The sequence below is a fragment of the Takifugu rubripes genome, chromosome 9 (assembly GCF_901000725.2).
Source record: "Takifugu rubripes chromosome 9, fTakRub1.2, whole genome shotgun sequence".
In the NCBI taxonomy this organism is placed as follows: domain Eukaryota; kingdom Metazoa; phylum Chordata; class Actinopteri; order Tetraodontiformes; family Tetraodontidae; genus Takifugu; species Takifugu rubripes.
The window spans coordinates 7,066,553-7,088,814 of NC_042293.1; the positions used below are offsets into that span (position 1 = coordinate 7,066,553).

Consider the following 22,262-nt stretch of genomic DNA (forward strand, 5'->3'; position numbering starts at 1 on the left):
ATGCTAACGCTAAAGCCAGGAAAGACCTTATGTTGATCGGCAAAGCCTCACTGAGCCGCGGCTGCAGTGTGGATGTTAGAATCCAGAGGAAGAATTGGGACATTTGTGCGTCGACTGAGCACTGTAAGGTAAGGCACTAAAGGTGGCGGGTCTTGGATCTGACAGACTGTATGTGGGTTGTACAAGTAGACCTGAGGATTCTGAAGCCGTGTGGGCTCCAGGTGGATTGCTGGGGAAATTGTATAGTTAATTATAAAAGAGGGGGCTTAATGAAGCGCCTAAAGTGAAGTGACCCTGGTGGGAACTGCGTTGGAGCTCGGCCAAAGATCAAATCAAAACTAAACACCATGAAGATGTTATGCAACCTTAAATGACAACCTTACTGTTATTTGTGTTTTATTGTATTAATAAATTAACCAGTTTACTCACACTTGGGAGCTATTTTAGAGTAAACTCCTAAAGGAAATGAAGGGGGACAGGACATATTGTTACTGCACCACAATTCCCCCTTAGGGAAGGCCAGTTGTACCCGCCTTTCCTCCCACCTCATCATCTCCTGCACGTGTAGGAGGGTGAACCTGACAGGTGTGTCGAAGTAGACTAGCAGCTCTATGTTTAATCACACTGTATCTCCATCTCAATATATTTATAAATCAGGCTTGTGTTTGTTCCAGGGGGGGTGGAGAAAAGATCAATTTACCTCTACTTTGGCCTCGTCCAAACAGTTGTCTTTATTGGTGCCCAAAGACCCTCCTGAATGAATGAGTGGGTGGGCCAAGACATCGATGTGGTGGGACCGCTGGAGATCCCACCCAGCGATGAATTCTCCATCACAGACACAGACAACTCCCACTTCTTCGGTAAGTTATCCGCAAGCGATGAGCTAATGACAAGCATTGCAATGCTAATATTCACATTGACAGAATCAGTTGAGCAGCTATAATCGGTTTATTATCAAACACACTTGGGATTTAGCTGCCTGATGGTCACATTAGCGAAATTATTTGCAAAATGCTCAAAAAGGAAATGCTCATATAAAGTCATAAATTTGGTTAATGATTTCATCAGAGCATACCACAGCTATGACAGCTATCAAATATCTCAGCATTTGTGTATGTCTTTAACTTCACCATAATAACCTAGTAAGAAGTTAGCAAACATAAAAAGAATGTAAAACCTGTGGCTTTATGTCACACTAGCTTCATCATTTCCCTTCCCACTTGCTTATTTTATTCTAGTGTTTCTTTATTCATTTGACAGTATTTGAGAGTTTCCATTTTATTTGCAATATTGTCACAAGTGAGAAAACAAACTGCTGGCTGTAAATACTGGCAATGTTTTCAAGATAGACCTCCTTGTCTATGTTACTTTTAGATGACTGATGAAGTTATGATGTCGAATGGTGCGATATTTATTACTTTATTGCTCATGTTGCCATGGTGGTTGTGATCTATTGTCCAATTGCCTAATATTTATGGGCAGTGGTGGACTGAGTTGCCAACTGTCGTTCTGAAAAACAGCGAAGCCAAAACATTATACAGGACAAAAAAAAAATATTTTTGATGTTTCTGAGGAAAACTGATAGATCATATTTCTAAATAAAATAAAACAAGCAGGCAAACATTTCTTAGGTGAACAACTGTAAAGGATGCACATTTGTCCAGATGACCTTCACTTGAATATGTCACATATAAAACCAGTGTTCATCTGATACCATCATCCAACCAAATCTTCAAATGTCTGTAGTCAGCTACTTGGAATGATGTAAAGAAATATGACCAAGTGGTTAATGAGTAGCTGGGACAACCTTTGCTCAACCTTCACATTTCTCAAGCTCGTGCCAAGCAGTTGGGGATTGTGCTGCGTTCAAGGGAAGGTTTCACGTGTTAAAAAGACAAGTGTAAAATGGGATTTTAGTCAGAGGCAACAGAATGACAAGGCGACAAAGCGCAGCTGGACTGCTGACATCATAACATCTGTGAACGGTTGCCTTGTTTTGGTCCCACAGAGATGGCCATGGTCCAAACCAAGTCTTCACGAGGTCAGTGTTATATGTAGTCCTTAATATCCATTGTGTCGGGCTGCTTTTACAGCATAGTTGACACTTAAATTATTGTAGAATCTCAGCGGTGTTTGAAAGGTTTAGTTAACACTTTGTACTAGCAGACTTCAACTGCGTGGTTTTCCTGTGCTGTTCTAGAAACGTACAAAACTACAGACATTCCTCCCTAAAACGTGTTGTCTTGTTTGGCATTGAGATCCATATCGTTAAAAGACACAGTGTGCCTTTGTGCAAGTGTGTTGTTAATCATTTATGGGTTTATAGTACCGGTATGTGTTTGGTGCGTGTTACTGGCTACTGCTGTGAGACTTTCTAGTCCATCGGGTGGCTGTTGAGCAGCTGATGAAACCACCTATGTTGCTCCTCATCAGACGTGATGTTAAATAATATAGGGAACGCTTTCCCCCTCTCAGACAACAGAATTTGCCTTTTACAGAGGAACAGATAGTTGTGTTTGAAGAATTTGACTGTTTGTGGCAGTAGCCATGTGTGTGCTGGGCATGGCCCATATGTGGCCATAAAGCCATGTTTTATGGGCATAGATTTATTTGGTTTTCTGAAAATATAATATTTTCCATTTTCAGTGCACTTCAGGTCTGCACATGATGAGCTTTTCCTGGCTGCTCAAAGCCCTTGTTGTTGTTGTTGTTACAGTATAATGGTTCCACAGCTCATGGACCCGGCATCCTTCTGTCTACCTGCTGAAAGACCTCCACCATTACAGATGGGACCCACCTCACTCTGTGAAAGACATGATTTAGAGTTTAAATCGTATTAACTGGAATATTGGCAATAATATGATACTTAATAATACCTAATATGATACGATATTAAACTAATGATTAAAACACAGATGCGAATGAAAGACTTTGTAGAGAGCGCAAACATCTTTCTCATTCACCTCCTGTTTCTCTTTCAGATATGCTGACAGATCAAGGCAGTCCTCTGCTTCAAGATCCAGACATCTTAACCTTTCCAAACTATCCCAGTATGCAGTACACATCTATGGAACCAGCTATGCCTTCCACACCATACTACTCCAACCACAACTACTACCCTCCATACAGTGGAGATGAATGGTACGGGATATATGAACTGAGGAAAGGCTCCCTGGAGGTCAGCTATGATGCTGAGACAGAGGACGTGTCTCCTGCGGCGCCTGCTGTGTGCAAACGGACCAGGCACATGTCACAGGCAGGACGGGTCAAAGGGGAAGAACTGTGTGTCGTGTGTGGGGACAAAGCGTCTGGATACCACTATAACGCTCTTACCTGTGAGGGATGTAAAGGTGAGGGATGACGCAACTACTGAGGTAGAGTATGGAGCTTGATATCCATCCATATAAGTTAGGATCATTTATTGGGTCTCAGGTTTCATGCTAGTTTGACATTTGGTGCAGTATTTTTTTTTGATTTTTAAAGGTCGAACCTTCTGTCTCTAAATATATTCCCTAGACTGATTTGTTATTAATTTTTCTTTGGGTTTTATGTCCACAAGCAAGGAAATCAAAAATCACTGGTGCCAGTTGATTCTTTGTTTTCCCTCCTGGTGGTGGAATGCTTGACCTTGTGCCCCGTATGTGACTTGCTCCTGAGTTTAAACCAAGTTTTTCATAGAGGTCAATCAGTATGATGCAAAGTTAATGTTTGTTTTTTTTAACGAACAGATAATCGTCTTAACAGTCATACAACTGTGAAACCTGATGTGATGCTGGTGACTGTAGATTTTACACCAGATCAGTTTTTAGTAGATGTGAGGAGACAGAAATATTTGACTTTATGCCTCAGGCCTTAGCCTCTTTATGCTATCGTGATATGCTGAATTTCTTCTGATTCCTGACCAAATGGGGTGGGGGGACGAATGGCGTGCGTGTAATTCCACGCTGTGAGGTTGGACAATGTCAAGAGTGCAGCAGCAGCAGGTCTGTCCTGCTATTTGACTGAGACGAGACTGAAGCCACCCTGATGCTTCTGCTAGATTCGGTTCCCTCTCAGGTTTCAGCTGAACAATGCGCTAGAAACGCGAGCCGGGCTGCATGTGAGCGCACAGTGCCCTGGTTAATCAAATGTGTCGTAGTGTCCAATAAGTGTTTCAAGTTAGCGTGTGCTGGAACAGCATCAGCTGTGCAACCTTGACATTTTGCATGGGGAAACACAGGTCTGCGATGCGCAAGGAGCACCTGACAAATCCCATCTTCAGAGTTCTGAAAAAGCAGAAGAGCGACCTGCAGAATACGAGAGGTGCCTGTTGTAATGACCCCACTGTCTCTCACCTGACCTGTGACCTCACTCCCAGCATTCTTGGCAGTGATGCGCTGGGTTCCCGCAGGCGGTTGCTTTTAGCTTAGCATGACTTGCTGAGACACAGGTGACTTTACCACTTTCCCAGAGATGTGTCTACATTTCCGTTCACCAAAATATTAAAAGAAAAACCCAAAACAAATTCTTGAAACCACTATATGTATAAATACCTTTGCCGAGGAGCTTATATGACAGCTGGCATCTGTCTGACTGTCTGCCCATCTGTCTGTTAGCAGAATAAAGCAAGCAATTACATAACACTGTTATGCTGTTTCCTCCAAAGGCACAGTGTTTAGCTCAGTACTGTAAAGGTGTTAAAAAAATGCAGCATTTTCGCAACTAATCAACTGACTAAAGTAAAAAAAATAAAAATCACATCTTTTGTAATACGTCCTTTAATTTAAAAAAAAAAAAAAAACACCAAAAATGTTAATGTGGAAAAACCCCAACAAAAATACCATCTGCAACCTTACAACACCGCACCATTAAATCCCTATCGCCCTATAAATAGTTAAAAAGAAGTGAAGGTGTAATAAATGATAATAATGTCATTGACTTTTTCCTCATACAGTGCCTGATTACAAACAGGTTGTGAAAATCTCTTTTCCATCATGAACAGGTTTCTTCCGGCGGAGCATTACAAAGAATGCCGTGTATAAATGCAAGAGCGGTGGGAACTGTGAGATGGACATGTACATGCGCAGGAAATGCCAGGAGTGTCGGCTGCGGAAGTGCAAGGAGATGGGCATGCTGGCTGAATGTGAGTCGGTGGAACAATCAATCAGTATGATGAGGAAACGAAAGTTTTGGGGCACTGTTCTCTCTCTCTTATGGCCACTGCAGATGAATTATGTGGGCAGACTATCGTCTCTTTATCTGGCCGTCAGAGGCCTCATTTTCCATTCTGACATGGCCCACTGAACGCCGGGTATCGACTGTCGCCTACATCAGACAACAGAGCTGTCCAGCCATTCAGCTCTGTTACAAAAATAGACACAGTTAAACTGGCAGGCGGCGGTGATGATTTGTTTTCTGAGAAGAGAAGAGAACCTTAATTTGACAGCAGAACTCAGAATAGAAAAATGGTCCTGGTTCAGTATCAGCAGGACTCGAGTAGCTCATAAATAGTGCAGGGGTGTGATGACTCTTTCAGATGTTTGGGAGGGTTGTCTCTAAAAAAATTATCAATAGTGGAATAGGGAAATATGCTCTGCTGGTAGAAAATGTTCATCCTCTCTGCACTGGTAATGCCTGAACACAGGTGATATAAACTTGATGCCGTCTTTGTTGCTGCCCACAGGCCTCTTGACAGAGATCCAGTGTAAATCAAAAAGGCTACGAAAGAACACCAAAGCCTCCCCGGAACAGTCGACCGGAGATGAGACAGAAGCCGGAGACTACGGGGATGGCAGACACGTCTCCTCCACCACTAAACCATCAAAGGTAGCAAGAGCGTCTGTGGTGGAAGGGCTGATGTTTGCTCTGCACTAACAGCAGGAATGTGCCATCGGGTTGGGGTGTTTCCTTGTTTGCACGCAGAAAAAGGTTTCATTCACCAAAGAGCAGCAGGCGCTCATGAAAGTCATCATAGATGCTTACAACAAACATCAAATTCCTCAAGACGTGGCAAAGAAACTGGTAAGAGGTCAGAATTAAAGTGTTTCGGGGGGCTCAACTGATTGTAACTGAGGGTGAATCCTCATTTCCCAGCTGCAAGACAAGTACAGCACCGAGGAAAACTTCCTGCTGCTGACGGAAATGGCAACAAGTCAAGTTCAAGTTCTGGTGGAGTTCACCAAAAATATTCCCGGTATTTTGTCCCTTCCCTCCCGATTGGCACATGTCAAACGACATGCCGCTTTGTGAGATTTGCATCGTGGTCTTCCTGACAGGCTTCCTCTCTCTGGATCGCGAGGACCAGATCGCTCTGCTGAAGGGTTCGGCTGTGGAAGCCATGTTCCTGCGCTCAGCTCAGGCTCTGAACAAAAAGATGCCCATCGGACACACAGAAGTTCTGGAGGAGAGGATCCGCAAAAGTGGTGAGGGGACCTAACCGGTGTGGGAAACCCTAAAGGGGCCGCTACGTACACCCGGACAAGCCCAGACAGTTTAGTCTCATCACTTCCCTGATTGTTGGATCGGTGCGACACTCTTTCTCTCTAACTGGACCGCACACAACTACAGAATGGGGCAAAATCCAGTCAGTCCAGTCAAAACAGGCTTTTAATTTATTCCAGTGGTTTTCCTTTTTATCTATTAGAGGTGTCATTATGTCAACCAGGTGGGACAGTTGGACAGAGAGGGGCTGTCCCTTGGCGCAGCCCTATGTGTGAATGGTTTGGATAGGAGATATTCAGGCTAAAGGCCAGTGTGAGAGAATAAGGGAGCATAGCTGTCTGAAGAGACCATTGTTGCTTATCAAAACATCAAGAGGGCTATTGTCCACCTCTCTGCCTCTGCCTCTCCCTCCTGGCATTTGTGGACGTTTGATGTGCAGTCTTCCAGTGTGGAGAGTGTAAATGCTTTAAAATGCACATATTCCATTTCTGTTTGCCTTTGCTATGTCTGGATGCAGCTATGCTAATTGTGCTAATTTCAGTATTTCCCTTCGCAGTATAACAACCGTTCTGGTTGTGACATTGTGACCACATCGACAAACCCGCCAATGGCATTAATAATGGAGTTCTCCCTGCCCTGTTGGCAGAGGTGGTGTGTCTGATATATATGTAACGGCCTATTCTTGCAGGTATCTCAGAGGAATTCATCAAACCCATGTTCAACTTTTACAAAAGCATCGGAGAACTCCACATGGTGCTGGAGGAACAGGCTCTTCTCACCACCATCACCATCCTGACACCAGGTAAGCTGCTGTCAGTAACTTCACTCTGTGAGGCAGGTTCAACACACCTAACGGGTTCTTGGCCTGTCCAGACCGACCTTATGTTAAGGATCAGCCAGCTGTTGAGCGTCTCCAGGAGACTGCACTGGACCTGCTGAGGAAGATGTGCGTTCTCCACCATCCCCAGGAGCCACAGTACTTCGCCCGTCTCCTGGGCCGCCTGACGGAGCTGAGGACGCTCAGCCACTACCACGCCGAGATGCTCGCGTCCTGGAGAGTGAACGACCACAAGTTTACCCCGCTGCTTTGTGAGATCTGGGATGTGCAGTGAGTCACATGTGAGGGAAACTGTGGAGATGACATCATCGAAACCAAGAAATGTCACATATTCATATTGGATTAAATGACAATTAAGAATTTTATCCGGTGTAATCTGTTGGTCTCCTGACCTGAACTTGTACGTTTTTTTAGAAGTGACAAGACCGTCATGTCCATTTACTGTGGCAGTCTTGATACTTATCTCATTTTTGAGACTTTTGGGGCATTGTTTAAAGAACCAAACAAACACTGGAAATCATTTCAAGTGAAAGGTGGCGTGTCTGCAAAGTGCCATATGTAGATTAGATAGAGTTAATGAACAACTCTGTTTGTTTTGTATTTGTAAAATGTAATGTCCTTGCACGTACTTGCTATAAATACACAAAAAATGTGTCTCAATAAATAAGATTATGGAGAAAATGACAGGAGTGTTTTTTTCCCCGAATGATGCGAATAAAATAACACTCAGCATTTTTGTGATTTACTTGTGTTCACTTCAATTTTTTTGTGTCAAAATTCGCTAACACAATTGAATATCTACATTTAATACATCCTCTGTTTTATTGAACCATCCATTCATATTTTCTTTCTTTTTCAGCAAAACACAAGCAACGCTTTTAAAAATGTGTAAATAATGGAAATCAAGACAGCTTTATTAAATTAAGTGCAAACTAAATCAAAATCAATTAAACACTTTATTTACTTTACATAAAATGCCACAACTGATGCAAAATAATCACAATTGCAAATTCTACTTCTTCTACTCAATAACCACAAACATCTATAGACCTTATTTCCTAATGAAGATTTATGATGTTTCACAAATTTGACGATACAACCAGCGTCCATAACTGTGTAGAAGCGACATCTTGCGGTAACAATTGGTATCAACATCGATATTCAAATTCAAATCAAAGTAGTCACAACAGTAAACCTAAGTACACTACATAGATGGCATATGATCACGAGTTGTTTCCTTTTAATTTTTGATATTAAATAGGCAGTTTTAGTCACTATAACAGTGTTCTATCCAGTGTGGCGAGAGAAGGGACTGTCTTTGCTTCAGGATACACCAAGAAGCCAGAAAAGGTGGTGTACCTGCCTTGGTTGCTGTAAACAGCGTAACGCTCGTCCTGCTGGCTGTACAGCCACACTCTGTCCCCTCGCTGGAGAGACAGCAGCAGACTCTGACTCTGCATCTCCCGCCTCTTCGACGTGTCCTCATCGAACACCATGGCCTGCACCTCACCCTTCCCGGTCATCAGCTTCACAGACACGGCCCTGCGGGGGTGTTTCCCCACAGTGAAGGCGAAGAAGTACGCGCCTGGAAAGTGGCACGTGAACAGGCCTGAGGTTTTGTTGAAATGGCCCCCAATGTTGACGTATTCCACGTCAAAAGACAGCGGCGGCTTCTCCTGCTGCCTCCGGCTCTGGCCCATGGAGGTGGAGGTCCGCGCTACGGAGAAGGCGGACTGGGGCTCCAACGAGGTCTGACCTCTGAACTTGGGGTCAGCTGGAGGAGGACAGCTTGGGAATGACAGACCTGGAGACAGGTGGTTCGTCAGGTAGCTGTACGGGGAGATGTCAGGGTAGACGAGGTAGCCGGAGAAGGTGATGTAGGGGCCGGCGTTGCTGTACAGAGCATACTGAGGACTCTGCTGCAAGAGCAGCCACACGGTGTCCAGCTCCTTCAAGCTGATCATCACGCTTTGACTCTGCACCTTCCGCCCTCTCCTGAGGTAGTCATCATAGGCCATGGCCTGCACCTCTTCGCCGTTCTTCACCAGAATCACAGACAACATCTTCTTGGGAAATTTACCCATTGAGAAGGAAAAGTAGTATGCGCCGGGGACGCGGCAGCGGAAGTGACCGGTGTCCGGGTTGAAGTCGCCTCCGATGTTGACCATGAGCCTGTTGAAGGTCACTGCCCTCTGGTTCCCTCCTAGGATGCTGTTGGTGCGCGTGGCGGAGAATGCGGAGCGGAGGCCTGAGGCCACTGGGGGGGCATGAAGGGCCGAGGCAGATCCAGAGCAGGAAAAGATGAAGACGAAGGCGCACACCAAGGAAGGATGTGGGCTCCACCGAGCTTAAAAAAGAAAAAAAAGATAAAATTACAGCAGCTGGTTCAACAAGAAAATAAATATTATCATTTTTTATTATTAAATAAAAAAGGGATCATAAACTCATTTGCTCGGTGGGAGAGGAACAGTTTTAATGTGATTAAAAGTCTGGCTGATTTGCGACGCTCCTGATTCAGGGGGGGGGGCGAGGTGGACGCTGCCACTCCTAATGTGGCTGATATTGTCTGTTCTCCCTGTGCACTGAGACAAGGGATGGGATTAGGCACTGGTTCAACTGGTCCTCTGTGTTTGGAACAATGGACATTTTTTTTGAAAAGTTGGTGGAATGAGGGAGAGCAAAAAGACTTTAATCCACTAACACATGGATCTGTGGTTTAAAGGGCCTCTAGATGCTTTATTGACCCTTTTGGGCACTATTTTACTAACTCTGTTGAGACTTTTTTTTAAATAATGAATGTGCGCCTTATTTTGGTGACCATTCCATTCAAAAAGAACTTAACAAGGGCACGAAAAATGTCCCATGATTGGAAATGATAAAGGAATTTGAAGCTTACCTGCTGAGCTGTACCTGTATAGAAACTCCATACTGTTCACCATGTCGTCAGCCTTTAGATTAACGCTCCTCGTTCAACGTCCATGTCAGACCTGGCCCCACCGCCAAAGGGACGATGCTTTTGTCCGTACGGATGCGCCAGGAGGAGGAGCTCCAAAGTCCATCCAACCTTCAGCCCCCCCATTCAGGCAGGAAAACAGAAATACTGGAAAGCTCAGGTCTGAATCTTGCCTTGCTGTGTCTAAGTCAGACAGGTGCAGTTCTTTGCTCCTCCCCGCTATCCCTCTACGTCCATCACTGCATCTTCTCTCCGCCACACACCCCAAATTGTTTGTAGATGCAGCGTTAAAAAGGAACCGCTTATTTCCTTTTTTCTTTTAGGGATCTGTCATTGCAATGTTCTTGTTTTTAAAGCTACGCTTGAAAAGGAACATACACATACAGCGACAAAAAACCTGGCTCTAAATTCATATTAGGAGTATAATTAGTGCGCCTTAAATTAAACCAATAAAGTTGAGTTGAAGTTGATTACTGTTGACATCAACACCGTTTTTAAAACAGAAGTGAATATTAAACCATCGTAATGCATGTAACATACAACGTCTTATTGTTCGTTTCAAAAAGATAGATTTGTTCTGTCCAGCATGATAGAAAATGGGAAAATCTTCTGTCCAGACTGTGTTTTTAGCTCCGCGGGTGACAGTTTTAGACCCGATGTCCTTCCAGCCATCATGTGATGGACACACGCTCATACCGGAAGACGCGTCTTGTTTGGCAGCCAAAGGAGGACCGGAGAGAGGAGAGCTCGCCTTTAGACAACATGTCCGGGTTGTCCAGCAGGATCATGAAGGCAGGTATCTGTTTTTATCCTTTAAAAGCAGCGCCGGGGGCTTTTCTCCGAGTTTTCACCCTTCGGAACTCTAGTGTTTTGCTGGGACGCCCCGGTTAGCATTTGGGTGTGCTAATGTTAGCATCCGAGAAGAGGATGTGCAGGCGGTGTTTACTCTCCATGCCATAAAAGATCTTAAATAAACTAATAAATAAATACACTAGAGCAAACTTTAGGAGTGTTCGTGTTATGGGAAAGAGGTGTTGCACAGCATTGCGCTTTTGTGCCTCTTTAAATAGTTTAAGGAGTTATCTTGAGTTAGCAGTTAGTTTTGGTAACTAATATTCTAATATAACACTCGAATCATTTAATCGTGCACAACCGTGGCGTCATCGAGGGAATAGTGCGTGTATCTGAGCTTTTAGGAGCTCGCTGATGATCGTAATGAGGATTTGTGTTCCACCAGTAGCTGCTGTTCTCTTCTGAATGTTGCGATTTTTTGTTCCAGTTGCTCAAACTTGTTGAGTTTAACAGGTTTTACCTTTTCAAAAAATAAACAAAATATTTTGACGGAAATGATTTCACCGATCACTTCTGTGAAGGTTACCAGGGTTCGGTGTGTTTTGATATCGTATTTTATCCAATAACACAATAGAAAAAATCCTAACTCACATCTATCGTCATAACTGACCTAATTTTGTCTTTTTTCCCCACATGGATCACGTCCTTTTTTTTTCTAATTACAAAATAATCCCTTCAGGACATGATGGGAACAGTTCTTGCTGGTTTGGGGCCCTGGGTGTGTGCCTGGAGCTAGGTGCCCCCGTCCCTGTCTGTGTTTGCCTTGCACAGTTTTGTCTGGGGGATATCAGAAAAATTCCTGGAATTTAACCAGTGTCTAAGTAAAAAAACGTCTAATAGAAGAGTGATGGCTGTTGTTTGGTTAATGAAAGAATGTGCTGTACAAAATAGTGTTGGCTGTGACTTATTTACACCGGGGTGCTCAGGAAGGCAGCCAAAACGATCATACCAACAATATATATACAATATATTTCCCTCCCAGGAAACTCGGCGTTTGGTTACAGAGCATGTCCCAGGCATCAAGGCACAGCCGGACGAAAGCAACGGCCGCTACTTCCACGTAGTCATAGATGGACCCCAGGACACACCGTTCGAAGGGGGGGTCTTTAAACTTGAACTCTTTCTCCCGGAGGAGTACCCAATGGCAGCTCCTAAAGTCCGCTTCATCACCAAAATATATCACCCCAATGTTGACAAGTTGGGAAGAATATGTCTGGACATTCTGAAAGGTAAGAAAATGCTTTGTAAATTAAAAATTGACCAGCTGGTGCTTCTTGCTGTCCCGCATTTGTTCTGTTAAGTGGAAGCAGTTTAAGGTTTTAGTCAGTATAGCCAACCCTTGGCGCCACCATCCCTATAATGGCATTTTTATCACGGTTCATTATTCACACTGTGTAATCATCGCATTATTTCTAGATAAGTGGTCGCCAGCTCTGCAGATCCGTACGGTGCTGCTGTCAATCCAGGCGTTACTAAGCGCTCCCAACCCTGACGACCCTTTAGCCAATGACGTTGCAGAGCAGTGGAAGTCCAGCGAGGCTGAAGCCATGAAGACAGGTGAGGGATGTCAGCGCGCACGTGGGTTTTGTCAGCCTGAACGTGCATGGAGGGCCGGGCAAGGCAGTGCAATGTTTTCTGTTTTAAAATAGCATCAAATCACCTCAAGGTTCGGGGACTTAAAGATCTGTGTAAGTACTGTAGGTCAGCCGAAATGACATGACCTCTTGTTTAATCTTCACAGCGAAGGCGTGGACCAGACTTTATGCCAGAAACAGCTGAAGCGACGCCAATGGACGCACGTTTTCCTGGTGTGCCGTCTTAAACATATATCTGTAAGCTTACTTAATGGAATAAATGAACATATTATAAAGGAAAACTGTGGTGAGGCTGAAAGGCGCCCCGCCCAATCTTGTGCAGCGTCACTTCCGTTGACGTTCGAAGCAAACACAAAGCTCGCCCCTGCCCCCATTGTTTCCTGTAGCTGCCACGAACACGCATCAAAATCAAGTGTCCTACGGTAACGTCACTAAGACGGCTGGGCTAAGTCCAATTGTATGTCGCCCGACACCACATGAACAACAGTTGAGTTATTTTTAATTCCGATCTGTGTGTTCTTATAAATATAATATAAAATATAATATGCTGCCAAAAGCCGTACTGACGGTACCTCTGTTGCAATAAAATGATTTCAATTGCTCTCTGTGTGGCTGATAGGCTGTGGGATGGTGCAGGAAGTTTTATTATTAACACATTTACTGCGGCTTTACACAAGACTAATCATTATGTTTTATCATCAAAGACAAATGTTGCATGTTTCATTAATGTCTCATTAATGACTGTTAAAGGTTGGTGGGAAGATGGTGGGGGTGGAAGTGTTCAGACTCCCAAAGATTAAATATTGTAAACTTGATCTCTCAGCTGGTTTGACTTTTTTTTAGTCCAATGTCCAATCCTCCCTGTTTTTATTAATTTTCTTTCTATTAATCTACAGGAAATTTACTGTATTCTCTTCCTTGTGTGATGAAACAGTCCACCTGAATACTTTTGTCTAGGAAATTAAAGGCGTTGATTAATAATGACGTCTACGGAGTCTATTATTTGAAAGGAAAATTATATTGCAATAAAAATAGTATTATTTAATTCACCTACAGATTATGGTTCTCGCCATATGTAGGGACACCTTTCTTCCAATAGGGGGAGACGTTGACGTTACAAGCGCCGTCATTGGACATTTTAACTCCACTAAGTTTGGGTCTTATTTGACCATGGGTTTACAGTATCGATGCAAATATAAACACTACACTATCACACATTTGTTTGATGTGTCGATTTTCTTCAGACTTACATTTTAGAAAGCGTTGTAATTTATATTTATAATTGTAATAAATATGCATATCATCTTGTCTAACCTTTTGTCTGGCCACAATGGACTGCTGGGATTAGCACTTATTATATCACCGATTAACGTTTTATTTATGCTCATTTTAGTAGGAAACTGCTCATGTACCTGCGCGATTGTTCAGCAGGGGGCGCTCTCGCGCTGACAGCAATTGTGTAATTATTAACAAAAGCACTTTTACTACTTTGGCCCGATTCAAAAACGGATTTTCAGGATCCCGTCCGGTTATCTTTAAAGGGCGTTAAAACTACTGACATCAATTAGGTTTCCTAGAATCATTAAAATTTCAGATTATCGGATAGGTTTCCACGTATAGAATAATTTTAAAAAAGAGAAAGCATTGTACAAAATGTACCCTACATTTTGTATCTTTTACAACATTGTACAAAATGTACCCTACATTTTGTACAATGTTGTAAAAGATACACGGGATGTGCAGATAAAATCCGTTTTTGTAGTGTTGAACTTGATGATGGCGGGGGGGGGGTAGTGACTGGCAGACAAATCTGTTCTCAGATCAGATATGAAAACTGCTCCACTTCACTTCCCGGCTGACCCCCAGCCGCAGCGCAGCGCCGAACGGGTCTGAACCGACCGATTTCACTTGTTGTGAACGGAACTATGTGAGTCTCTGCAGCCCGCAGGAGTCGCTTCATTTCCTCACCGGCTCACCCCAGATTTCCGCTCCGCGCTCTCTGCCGGCACGGCTTCTTTTCTTCTTAACGTTTTGCCAGCTCCACACTTGATGATATAAATGATGAAGTTTAAACCCAACCAGACCAGGACGTACGACGGAGACGGTTTTAAGAGAAGAGCCGCGTGTCTGTGCTTCAAAAACGAAAAAGAAGACGAGGTGAGTCCGCCCGTGGAGTGGTCCGGCTGCTGGCTGATCCTAGTTTGTTTCTTGTATTATGTTTTGATTTTTTGTTTGTTTGTTTGTTTGTTTGTTTAAAAAACGAACCCAAAGTTTCAACTCCCATTCGACACAGACAGTATATTGACACAGGTGTATTTCCCGTCATTTTCTGCTATATTTAGTGCAGCAGGAGCGCTTCGGCCACATGCTTTGACCTGCAGGGAACACGGTCCCAGGAAACACCTGTGTGATCCACCCCGCACAATTCACAGTTTGATGAGCTTCAGTCCCAGAGAAAGCCTCCATGTCCACCAGGACATGGCGATGCACGCAGAAATATAAGCAGATGGACTAGATTTAGCTTCTGAAGCTTTCCTTGTCCTTTCTGCAACCTCTGCACCTATCAGGCAATTTCGACTCCTTTAAAACTCCCTGAGCCTGCTTTAGTATTTCCATAAAGGTCAACTCCCCCACTATGAACCCAGACTACAAACAAACCCTAGCTGTAATTGTCAAACTTTACATTTATCTTCAGTTTTGGTAGTAACGTAGCTTTACGCTAGATGTTCTCACTCACTTGTGTCATGTTTCTTCTTACTGGTAATTCATTCATAGACCAAAGTTTAGCAATGGCAACAGGGAAGATCTGCACAGCTCACAAGAGATTTGTTACCAGTTTACCATGTTGGTTGAGATGAATATATAGAAGTTTTAACATTTTTCAGTCACTCTGAGAGGAATGCAAACTGGTGCAGGCTTTTTTTTTGGGGGGGGGGGGGTGCTACATCACATTGTGTCTGCCCAGTGATGGCAGACCATCTTGGTACGACATGTGAGGGTGGGGGTGGCGGCGGGGCTAAATGTTACACTGTGTACTAAACACCAGTTGCAATTTATAGAAAGTAGGTGCAGGCACTTGCTGTCCCCTGACGGATTGACTTTCCTGCTGCTCATGCTCCCACTGCTGGTGACGGAGCGCTGACATATGCAAAAAGCCACTTTGATTAGCGTCGATTGCACCGCGGGGTGATGAACTGGTCTCTCTCCAGACCTTGCATGTCATTCCCGCTGTAATTATGCCCGTCAAACTTTATGTGGTAAACTATCCGTCCCGTCTGCATACTTGCTTTACTGTCACTTCCTCGACATGTCAATCTGGAATCCAGAAGAATATTAGACACGTTGATTTCCAGTCTGACCATTGATGTTCAGGTCACCTGACTTCTTTTGTCCATTCAGTCATGTCTGTTTATCTGAGCCCCTCTATTGGTGTTTTAAATATTCTTGGTGGCCAGTTGATTAGTTATCGTGTGGTCACGGTAACCATTGGCGCTTTATTGAAATGGCTGTTTCCACATAGTGTTTGGGTGTTGAAGAGCTCTGTAAACCTGACGGAGGTCCGTGCAAAGCTCCTCCTCAGTCTGAGTTCTCATTGAGGTGTGTTGAGGCTGCCGGGGTCATTAACCTCCCCTGCTTAAGCCCATTTTGTTTTCACGCTCAAAGGCAACTGCTGATCCAGTGGTTTCTGAGTGCCTACGTGCCTCGCATGCCGCATGTGTGAAATTGTGCATGCATGTGTGTGTTTTGGGCCTTTGTGTGAGACAGAGGCAGTTTGCGGGGCGGTAAGCCCACCGCGGGCAGCCCGGTGTCAACACTGCCAGAGTGAATGGAACCGAGCCTGTATTTTTAAGATTTTGTTTCGTGTGACGATGAGATGGCATTTGCTTGCCGGAACAAAACAGAACATGCCAACGTGTCTGATCTGCAGGTCTCCGTGAAAATAAGACCTGTCAGTCTGAGGTCCATCAGTCATACCTGGATGCTGGGAAACGGTGACAGCAGGAGCTGTAAAGCTGGCTCTCCCCCCTACTGCTGTAGGGCTGCTGTTGATCAGACTGTTAAGTCTTTAATCATCTCAGCAAGGCGGCGCTGCGCCACAACTCTTCTTCACCTGGTCATATGACTGACGCCTGAAGGCAGCAGTGTTAAACAACTTTTACCGTTTTAATACTTCTGCACTTGGTGATCTTCGGCCTCTCAGGGGCAAATTAGCTGTTTATTGTGTTTTTGTTCTCTGCTTAGTGTATTTATTTACCTCTTGTTTTATTGTGGGTTTTGACAGTGTTTTCGATTGTCTTTTTGTCCTGGGTGTCCTGCTGGAGAGCCTGGAAATCCTTTTCCAATGCGGTCTCTATCTGCAAATGGCAAATAAACTGACCCTGATTCTCTTCACACTGACCTCATCTTGTTCTGATTATTCAGGTGAATGAACTGGGTTAACGCTGAGGTCATCAGAATGACTTTTAACTTAACGCTTGACTCCTGTAACGGAAGACTCTGCCCCCTTATATCAGTTCTGCCGGTGCTCGTGAACACCCCAAGAAGACCCATCTCCTCTTTTGATGAAGATTTAACTTTTTACTGACAGATTTTACTCTGCTGGGTGATATATCACATTTTGTATCTCTTTGCATTTTTAAGAGTTGCTTGACCTTGACATGTACGTGAGTTTTCCTTTCCTAATCTTGATATTGACCCAGTTTCTGCATGAGTTATGGCCCAGGGTCACACGGTGTGAAGTTTCACACAATATTTATTTCTGTGCATGTGAAGCCTGGAGAGATGTTGTTATTAACATACTCCAGATCAGATCTCAGGAGAAAAGAAGGCTTGGTGTCATGTGCGGATTCAGATGTGACACAGAATCAAGTGTGACACGATAGGTCATAACCCACAATGTAAGACGGAGAACGCCATGTTGGCACACATCTGGCATATCCCATGTTCACAAGTGAATATGGGTCAGTTCCATTCCATTGGTCTTGGTTAAACACACTGCGTTGCTTTAGTTCTTGTAAGCTTCTGACTTTGTCCTGCTTTTGTCACATTTTCTCTCAGATTTCTCTCTTATGCGTCTAAATATCTGAATTGGTGTGATCAAACCATTTTTAAACATCTAAGATTAACTTGCCTGATGACATGTTCCAATTTTCTGGAGTTGGTCACAATATCTGTTATTTAGCAGCCTTAATTATATAACGGAGTGTGTCGTTTTCAGAAGGCCGGTTCACACTAGGCTTTCATTCACAGCCTCTCGCATAAGTAGCACCAATTTTAGCCACCAGCCACTTATAATGGTCAGTGACTCTGAACTCAGGCATGTCAGGAGCATGTTTCTTGCACCTCAAACTCAATATCAGAAAGCTGATGAGGGCCTTTTTCTTTGGAAGGTGATATTGGTGAGCAGCAGTCGACATCCAGACCAATGGATCGTGCCAGGAGGAGGAATGGAGCCCGAGGAAGAGCCGTGTGGAGCTGCTGTCAGGGAGGTGTATGAAGAGGTGAGCGCTTCCTCTGGAAGGCAAATATTAACAGAACAGTCAATGATACACACCATTTAACTCAGCTGAGGTTCAAAAGGCCACTGCAATGGGACCCATCTGAACAACCTTTACAGATGGTGGGATTTGAACTCAAATTTGGAGATTAATGTTGTTTTTAAGATCAGGCTCAAGCCCCTTTTTGCTGGAATAAACAAAATACAATTGACGTATGAATATCCATGTAAATGTTGGCTTGTGCATTTAGCTGCTGTTACGAGCTTCCATCTAGGGATGGCGCTGATAAGCTCTGAAATATGGTGATGAAATAAAAGTCAACAACAGCTTGTCACATCCGATGTGTCTGAATATGGATGAGCGGCAAGATAAAGAGTACAATCAGATTTGTTCCAGCTACAGGCTGCGCGAGGAGCCATTAACATGAGTGCATACAGACACTGAAGATGCTGACAGACAGATAAGTTGGAATTCTAAGCAGCCAGTGTGCTGCAAAACATAACAGCGGGTTTTTAATAATAACCTACTGTTGGGTTTAAGAATAGAATAAGAAATGTCTCTATGCTGTGAAGTAGGAGAGTGATAGTTATTGTCAGATGTGCACAAAAACGGCATTATACACCTATCCATCTGATCGCCATCACTCAGTACTGAGGCTGAACATCCTCGAGGAGGCCCTTGTAGAACATGAAGGCAGGACCAGAGGGGCTCAAGACACTTTCTAGAGGGACTCCAGACCATTTATGGCCATACCTGTGCATGTGCCAGCTATGCACAAACAGAAATGGATCTCTGCTCGTGCCGTGCGCTAGTGTTAAGCTGCTGACTTCTCATCCTCCCAGACTATGTTTAGGTCCACCTGGTCGTTTGCCATGTCATGTCACAGACACGTGGACATCCGAGGGTTGTAAACTGTCTGAGAAAAACACTACGAACAATATTTTTACAATATTTTCCTTTTTTTCCTTGTGTCCAGTTTTTTCTATAAAGGAAAAATGACTGAAATACACAAATGTTCAATGATTCGTCATTCATCCGTTTGATTCATGTGCATGTTTGCAGGCTGGCGTGAAGGGAAATCTTGGCAGACTACTTGGCATTTTTGAGGTAAGTTTGGAGGAGAAGTAGCAGCATTTCACCTAAAATGTAGCTTATCATGTCGGCACATTTCAGTAATTCGTTTAATCTCGTGTAGCACAATCAAGACAGGAAACACAGGACTTACGTCTACACCCTAATCGTGACGGAGATACTGGAAGATTGGGAAGACTCTGTCAACATCGGTATGGCTGCGTTAAAATGTCGCTCTGTCACCACAACGCCATCTCATAACATCCTTAGCCACATCCTTAGTCTTTAGCCACTTCGAGAAAAAAAATGCCCTTTACACCTTGCATTCATAGCTCAGAAGCTGCTCATCCAAAAAACTCAGTGCTGCTGTGAATGTTTGTTAGAGGAAAACATAATTGAAACATTTCTGGTTGCTTTGAGGGTTTGATAGAAAGCTGAAGGGAGATGAGTGACGTTAGCCTGCCTGATAAAACACGGGCTCATTCACACACTCGCACACATTTGCATAGTTTAAAGTGTTTCGACTGAAGCACCTCTGCCATGGATCGTAAACTCAAAGCTTAAATCATTTGTAACTGCTGTGGAAAAATGCACCAGTGGTATTTTACTCCCTTCTCCCACAGAAATAGAGTTGATCCCTGCTCACGAGGGGGAGGAATGTTTGCTGTGCCCAGTTGTTTTCCAGTTATCATCACCTCACTGCAGCTCCACCTTATGTCCTCTCTTACCCTGTATAACGACTGGGAAGCAGCAGGAAGGGCACTGCACTACTCTTTTTTTTTTTGCCCCCACCCCCATCCTCCCTGAAAGGCCAGCGGTGGTGCACTTTAAGGTTTTAAAGTAAAGTCACCGCCAGTGTGTGATAAACACACACAACTCCAAAGTACACTGTTCGGAAGTAAATCAGCGGGGTTGAACTCTAAATACTTCCCAGCTGAAATTTTACCGGAAAGATCATTTGTGGGTAGTATTTGGGAAGTATTGGTGGGATGAGGACTTTGCACATATGAGCGAAGTGCCCCCACTGAGACACCGCTGCTGCAGCTTTAAGGTTATTTACTTATTCAGCAGTGTCTCTCTCACACACACAGACAGACAGAGCTCGGGTGTATCGTAACACTGCTGAAACCCTGCACAGAAGAATGTCGCGAGCTGCAGTGCCATCTTGGTTATCTGTCAGATAAGGTTTCTCCCGGTAAAGTAGAAGGGTTGTGACATATAAGTTTTTCCAGGTCAACTTAAGGGAGAAATAAGGATACACATTAATACATGTATACTTCATAAAACAAATCTAAAACAGTGTAGAGGAGCTTGCTGCTATGGAAGGATGACATTTTACTGCAAAACCAGATAAATGGAACGATCCATCTCGGTGATGTTTCAACAATTGATTATGAACTTCAGTATTTGTTAATACTACTCTGTCGTTTCTAAGTCTTTCTAAAGAACGGAAAGTATTGGAGGACAGCTCGCCCCTCCGACACATGACCAACATAATCGATAGGATCTATGTATACAACTGTCTACTGGACCATTTCTGTGAGCCAACTTTCCTGTGTTTTCTCTGCATTTTAACAGGGAGGAAGAGGCAGTGGTTCAAGGTGGACGAAGCCATTCAGGTCTTGCAGAGCCACAAGCCCGTCCACGCAGAGTACCTACGCAGACTCACAAACACCCGCGGTCCCGCCTGCACCTCTGTGTGCAGCACAACCAATGGCAACATGCAGAGCTCTCAAGTGATGGACAACAACACTCCCTGCTATGTGTTTTGCTCCTCACAGAGCTCAGATGTGGTCAACAGATAGGACCATCGCCAAATGCCAGAGGCCAAGATGGACATTTCTCAAAGACTCTGACTTAATCAATAACACTGCCTCTTAATGTGTACAGTATCTATTTTCAATTTGACTTAGAGCTGATTTTGGAGGTTTGGAGCTTGAAGGGTGTCATAATTTTTTCCAAATATACAGTATTTAAGACTTTCTATGTATATTTTTAACATCAGTAGCTGAGAAAACATCTTTATTTGCTGCTTATACAGTTAAATCGTTTCTTTTTATTCGTGCATGTTGGAATATTTGAGCGAAACCTTTTTTGCCAGATTTAGCTAGATGGGTATAACTACTGTGACCTCCCTGTAGCTCGGGTCCTGTGAGGTATTTAACCTAAAGAGAGCTAAGGGCAAAGTCTGCGCTGATGCAAGTATGAGCATTGCTTCACCTCGAATGCCTTAAAAGTACACATAGTATCATCCCTAATCAAACTGATAAAGATTGGGTGCTCAAACGCTAACTGTCGATGACCTACAGATTGGAGGAGTTCCTCCTGTTGTAAATTTGTGTTTCTCCGTTTCAGGTTTTTGTGCTAAACAAACATTTTGATACCACTGTTTTTTGCAGAAAGGATTAGACTGCATTTAAATAACCTTGAATTGTGCCAAAGACATACTATTGAACACAAAGAACAAATTAGAATCCTGTTAATTGGAAAACAGGAGGACTTGGTTTTAAGAAATTCCTTTTTTTTCTCCTGATGATTCTAAATGAAAGTATTGTGACATTGTGTAGACAGAGCACTGCATTTAATGTATTGATGAAAAGTGTTAGCCTGCCTTAGACGTTATAAAATCCAGGCCTTTGCATCATGGGCCCCAGCTTTAAGCATGGAAATAGAACAATAGGATTGTAAAGTTTAGTTGTTCCTATTGCGATTGCATTTTATTTAGTAGGTGTTGACTGAAGGTATTTATGTTTCTTTTTTTTCCTTTTTTTTACAGAACAGAGGAACAAAAGGTTTCTGTGATTATACATGCCAGTTTTTTTGTCTTTTGGGGGGTGGATTTATCACATCCAGATCACTATAGTGCACCACAAAAGCATGAGCACGTGCCTAAACTTTCTTTCTTTTGTGTTTGACTGGAATTTCGGTGTTGAATATTTAATCTGCTGATGAATAAAGTTTGTGTACATTTCCACTGATTTAAAGGTGTATGAGGAAGCCCTTATTCTGCGTGTGGTCACGCTGCGCGTCCATCT

The 22,262-nt window shown here is 43.6% G+C and overlaps 4 protein-coding genes across 6 annotated transcripts; 3 read left to right on the plus strand and 1 right to left on the minus strand.

The window, feature by feature from the left end:
- Positions 1-102: 102 nt before the first annotated feature.
- Positions 103-7,939, plus strand: nr1h4 (nuclear receptor subfamily 1, group H, member 4). 2 transcript variants are annotated; one of them, XM_029841793.1, is made up of 11 exons: positions 103-585; positions 675-860; positions 2,009-2,041; positions 2,982-3,350; positions 4,982-5,122; positions 5,663-5,805; positions 5,902-6,000; positions 6,073-6,172; positions 6,255-6,401; positions 7,109-7,222; positions 7,294-7,939. In XM_029841793.1, the coding sequence occupies exons 2-11, from the start codon at positions 758-760 to the stop codon at positions 7,530-7,532; spliced, it is 1,488 nt and encodes a 495-aa protein (XP_029697653.1). In that variant the 5' UTR covers positions 103-585; positions 675-757; the 3' UTR covers positions 7,533-7,939. The 2 variants fall into 2 exon arrangements, with proteins under 2 accessions (XP_029697653.1, XP_003967332.2); XM_003967283.3 differs by lacking the exon at positions 2,009-2,041.
- Positions 7,940-8,200: 261 nt separating this feature from the next.
- Positions 8,201-10,919, minus strand: c1qtnf13 (C1q and TNF related 13). The gene is made up of 2 exons (XM_003967307.3): positions 10,155-10,919; positions 8,201-9,605 (listed from the first exon to the last, which is right to left on the minus strand). Exons 1-2 carry the CDS (start codon positions 10,195-10,197, stop codon positions 8,533-8,535), a joined length of 1,116 nt encoding a protein of 371 aa, XP_003967356.1. The 5' UTR covers positions 10,198-10,919; the 3' UTR covers positions 8,201-8,532.
- On the plus strand, positions 10,858-13,639 carry ube2na (ubiquitin-conjugating enzyme E2Na). Its single transcript, XM_003967282.3, has 4 exons — positions 10,858-11,003; positions 12,046-12,292; positions 12,480-12,620; positions 12,805-13,639. The coding sequence occupies exons 1-4, from the start codon at positions 10,890-10,892 to the stop codon at positions 12,840-12,842; spliced, it is 540 nt and encodes a 179-aa protein (XP_003967331.2). The 5' UTR covers positions 10,858-10,889; the 3' UTR covers positions 12,843-13,639.
- Positions 13,640-14,481: 842 nt separating this feature from the next.
- On the plus strand, positions 14,482-22,203 carry nudt4a (nudix (nucleoside diphosphate linked moiety X)-type motif 4a). Of its 2 annotated transcripts, none has more exons than XM_003967306.3 (5): positions 14,482-14,815; positions 18,049-18,159; positions 19,219-19,263; positions 19,352-19,439; positions 20,806-22,203. In XM_003967306.3, the coding sequence occupies exons 1-5, from the start codon at positions 14,717-14,719 to the stop codon at positions 21,030-21,032; spliced, it is 570 nt and encodes a 189-aa protein (XP_003967355.1). In that variant the 5' UTR covers positions 14,482-14,716; the 3' UTR covers positions 21,033-22,203. The 2 variants fall into 2 exon arrangements, with proteins under 2 accessions (XP_003967355.1, XP_029697113.1); XM_029841253.1 differs by lacking the exon at positions 14,482-14,815 and adding an exon at positions 17,164-17,318.
- Positions 22,204-22,262: the final 59 nt, after the last annotated feature.

Excerpts from the sequence above, each read along its gene's own strand:
- nr1h4 (XM_029841793.1), top strand. The coding sequence starts at position 758 with ATGAATGAGTGGGTGGGCCAAGACATCGATGTGGTGGGACCGCTGGAG. Across the intron at positions 861-2,008 it reads AGACAACTCCCACTTCTTCG|AGATGGCCATGGTCCAAACC; the intron begins GTAAGTTATCCG and ends TTGGTCCCACAG. Across the intron at positions 5,123-5,662 it reads GATGGGCATGCTGGCTGAAT|GCCTCTTGACAGAGATCCAG; the intron begins GTGAGTCGGTGG and ends TGCTGCCCACAG.
- c1qtnf13 (XM_003967307.3), bottom strand. The coding sequence starts at position 10,197 with ATGGTGAACAGTATGGAGTTTCTATACAGGTACAGCTCAGCAG. Across the intron at positions 9,606-10,154 it reads ATACAGGTACAGCTCAGCAG|CTCGGTGGAGCCCACATCCT; the intron begins GTAAGCTTCAAA and ends TTCTTTTTTAAG.
- ube2na (XM_003967282.3), top strand. The coding sequence starts at position 10,890 with ATGGACACACGCTCATACCGGAAGACGCGTCTTGTTTGGCAGCCAAAG. Across the intron at positions 11,004-12,045 it reads TGTCCAGCAGGATCATGAAG|GAAACTCGGCGTTTGGTTAC; the intron begins GCAGGTATCTGT and ends TTTCCCTCCCAG. Across the intron at positions 12,293-12,479 it reads ATGTCTGGACATTCTGAAAG|ATAAGTGGTCGCCAGCTCTG; the intron begins GTAAGAAAATGC and ends CATTATTTCTAG.
- nudt4a (XM_003967306.3), top strand. The coding sequence starts at position 14,717 with ATGATGAAGTTTAAACCCAACCAGACCAGGACGTACGACGGAGACGGT. Across the intron at positions 18,160-19,218 it reads TCAGGGAGGTGTATGAAGAG|GCTGGCGTGAAGGGAAATCT; the intron begins GTGAGCGCTTCC and ends GCATGTTTGCAG. Across the intron at positions 19,264-19,351 it reads GACTACTTGGCATTTTTGAG|CACAATCAAGACAGGAAACA; the intron begins GTAAGTTTGGAG and ends AATCTCGTGTAG.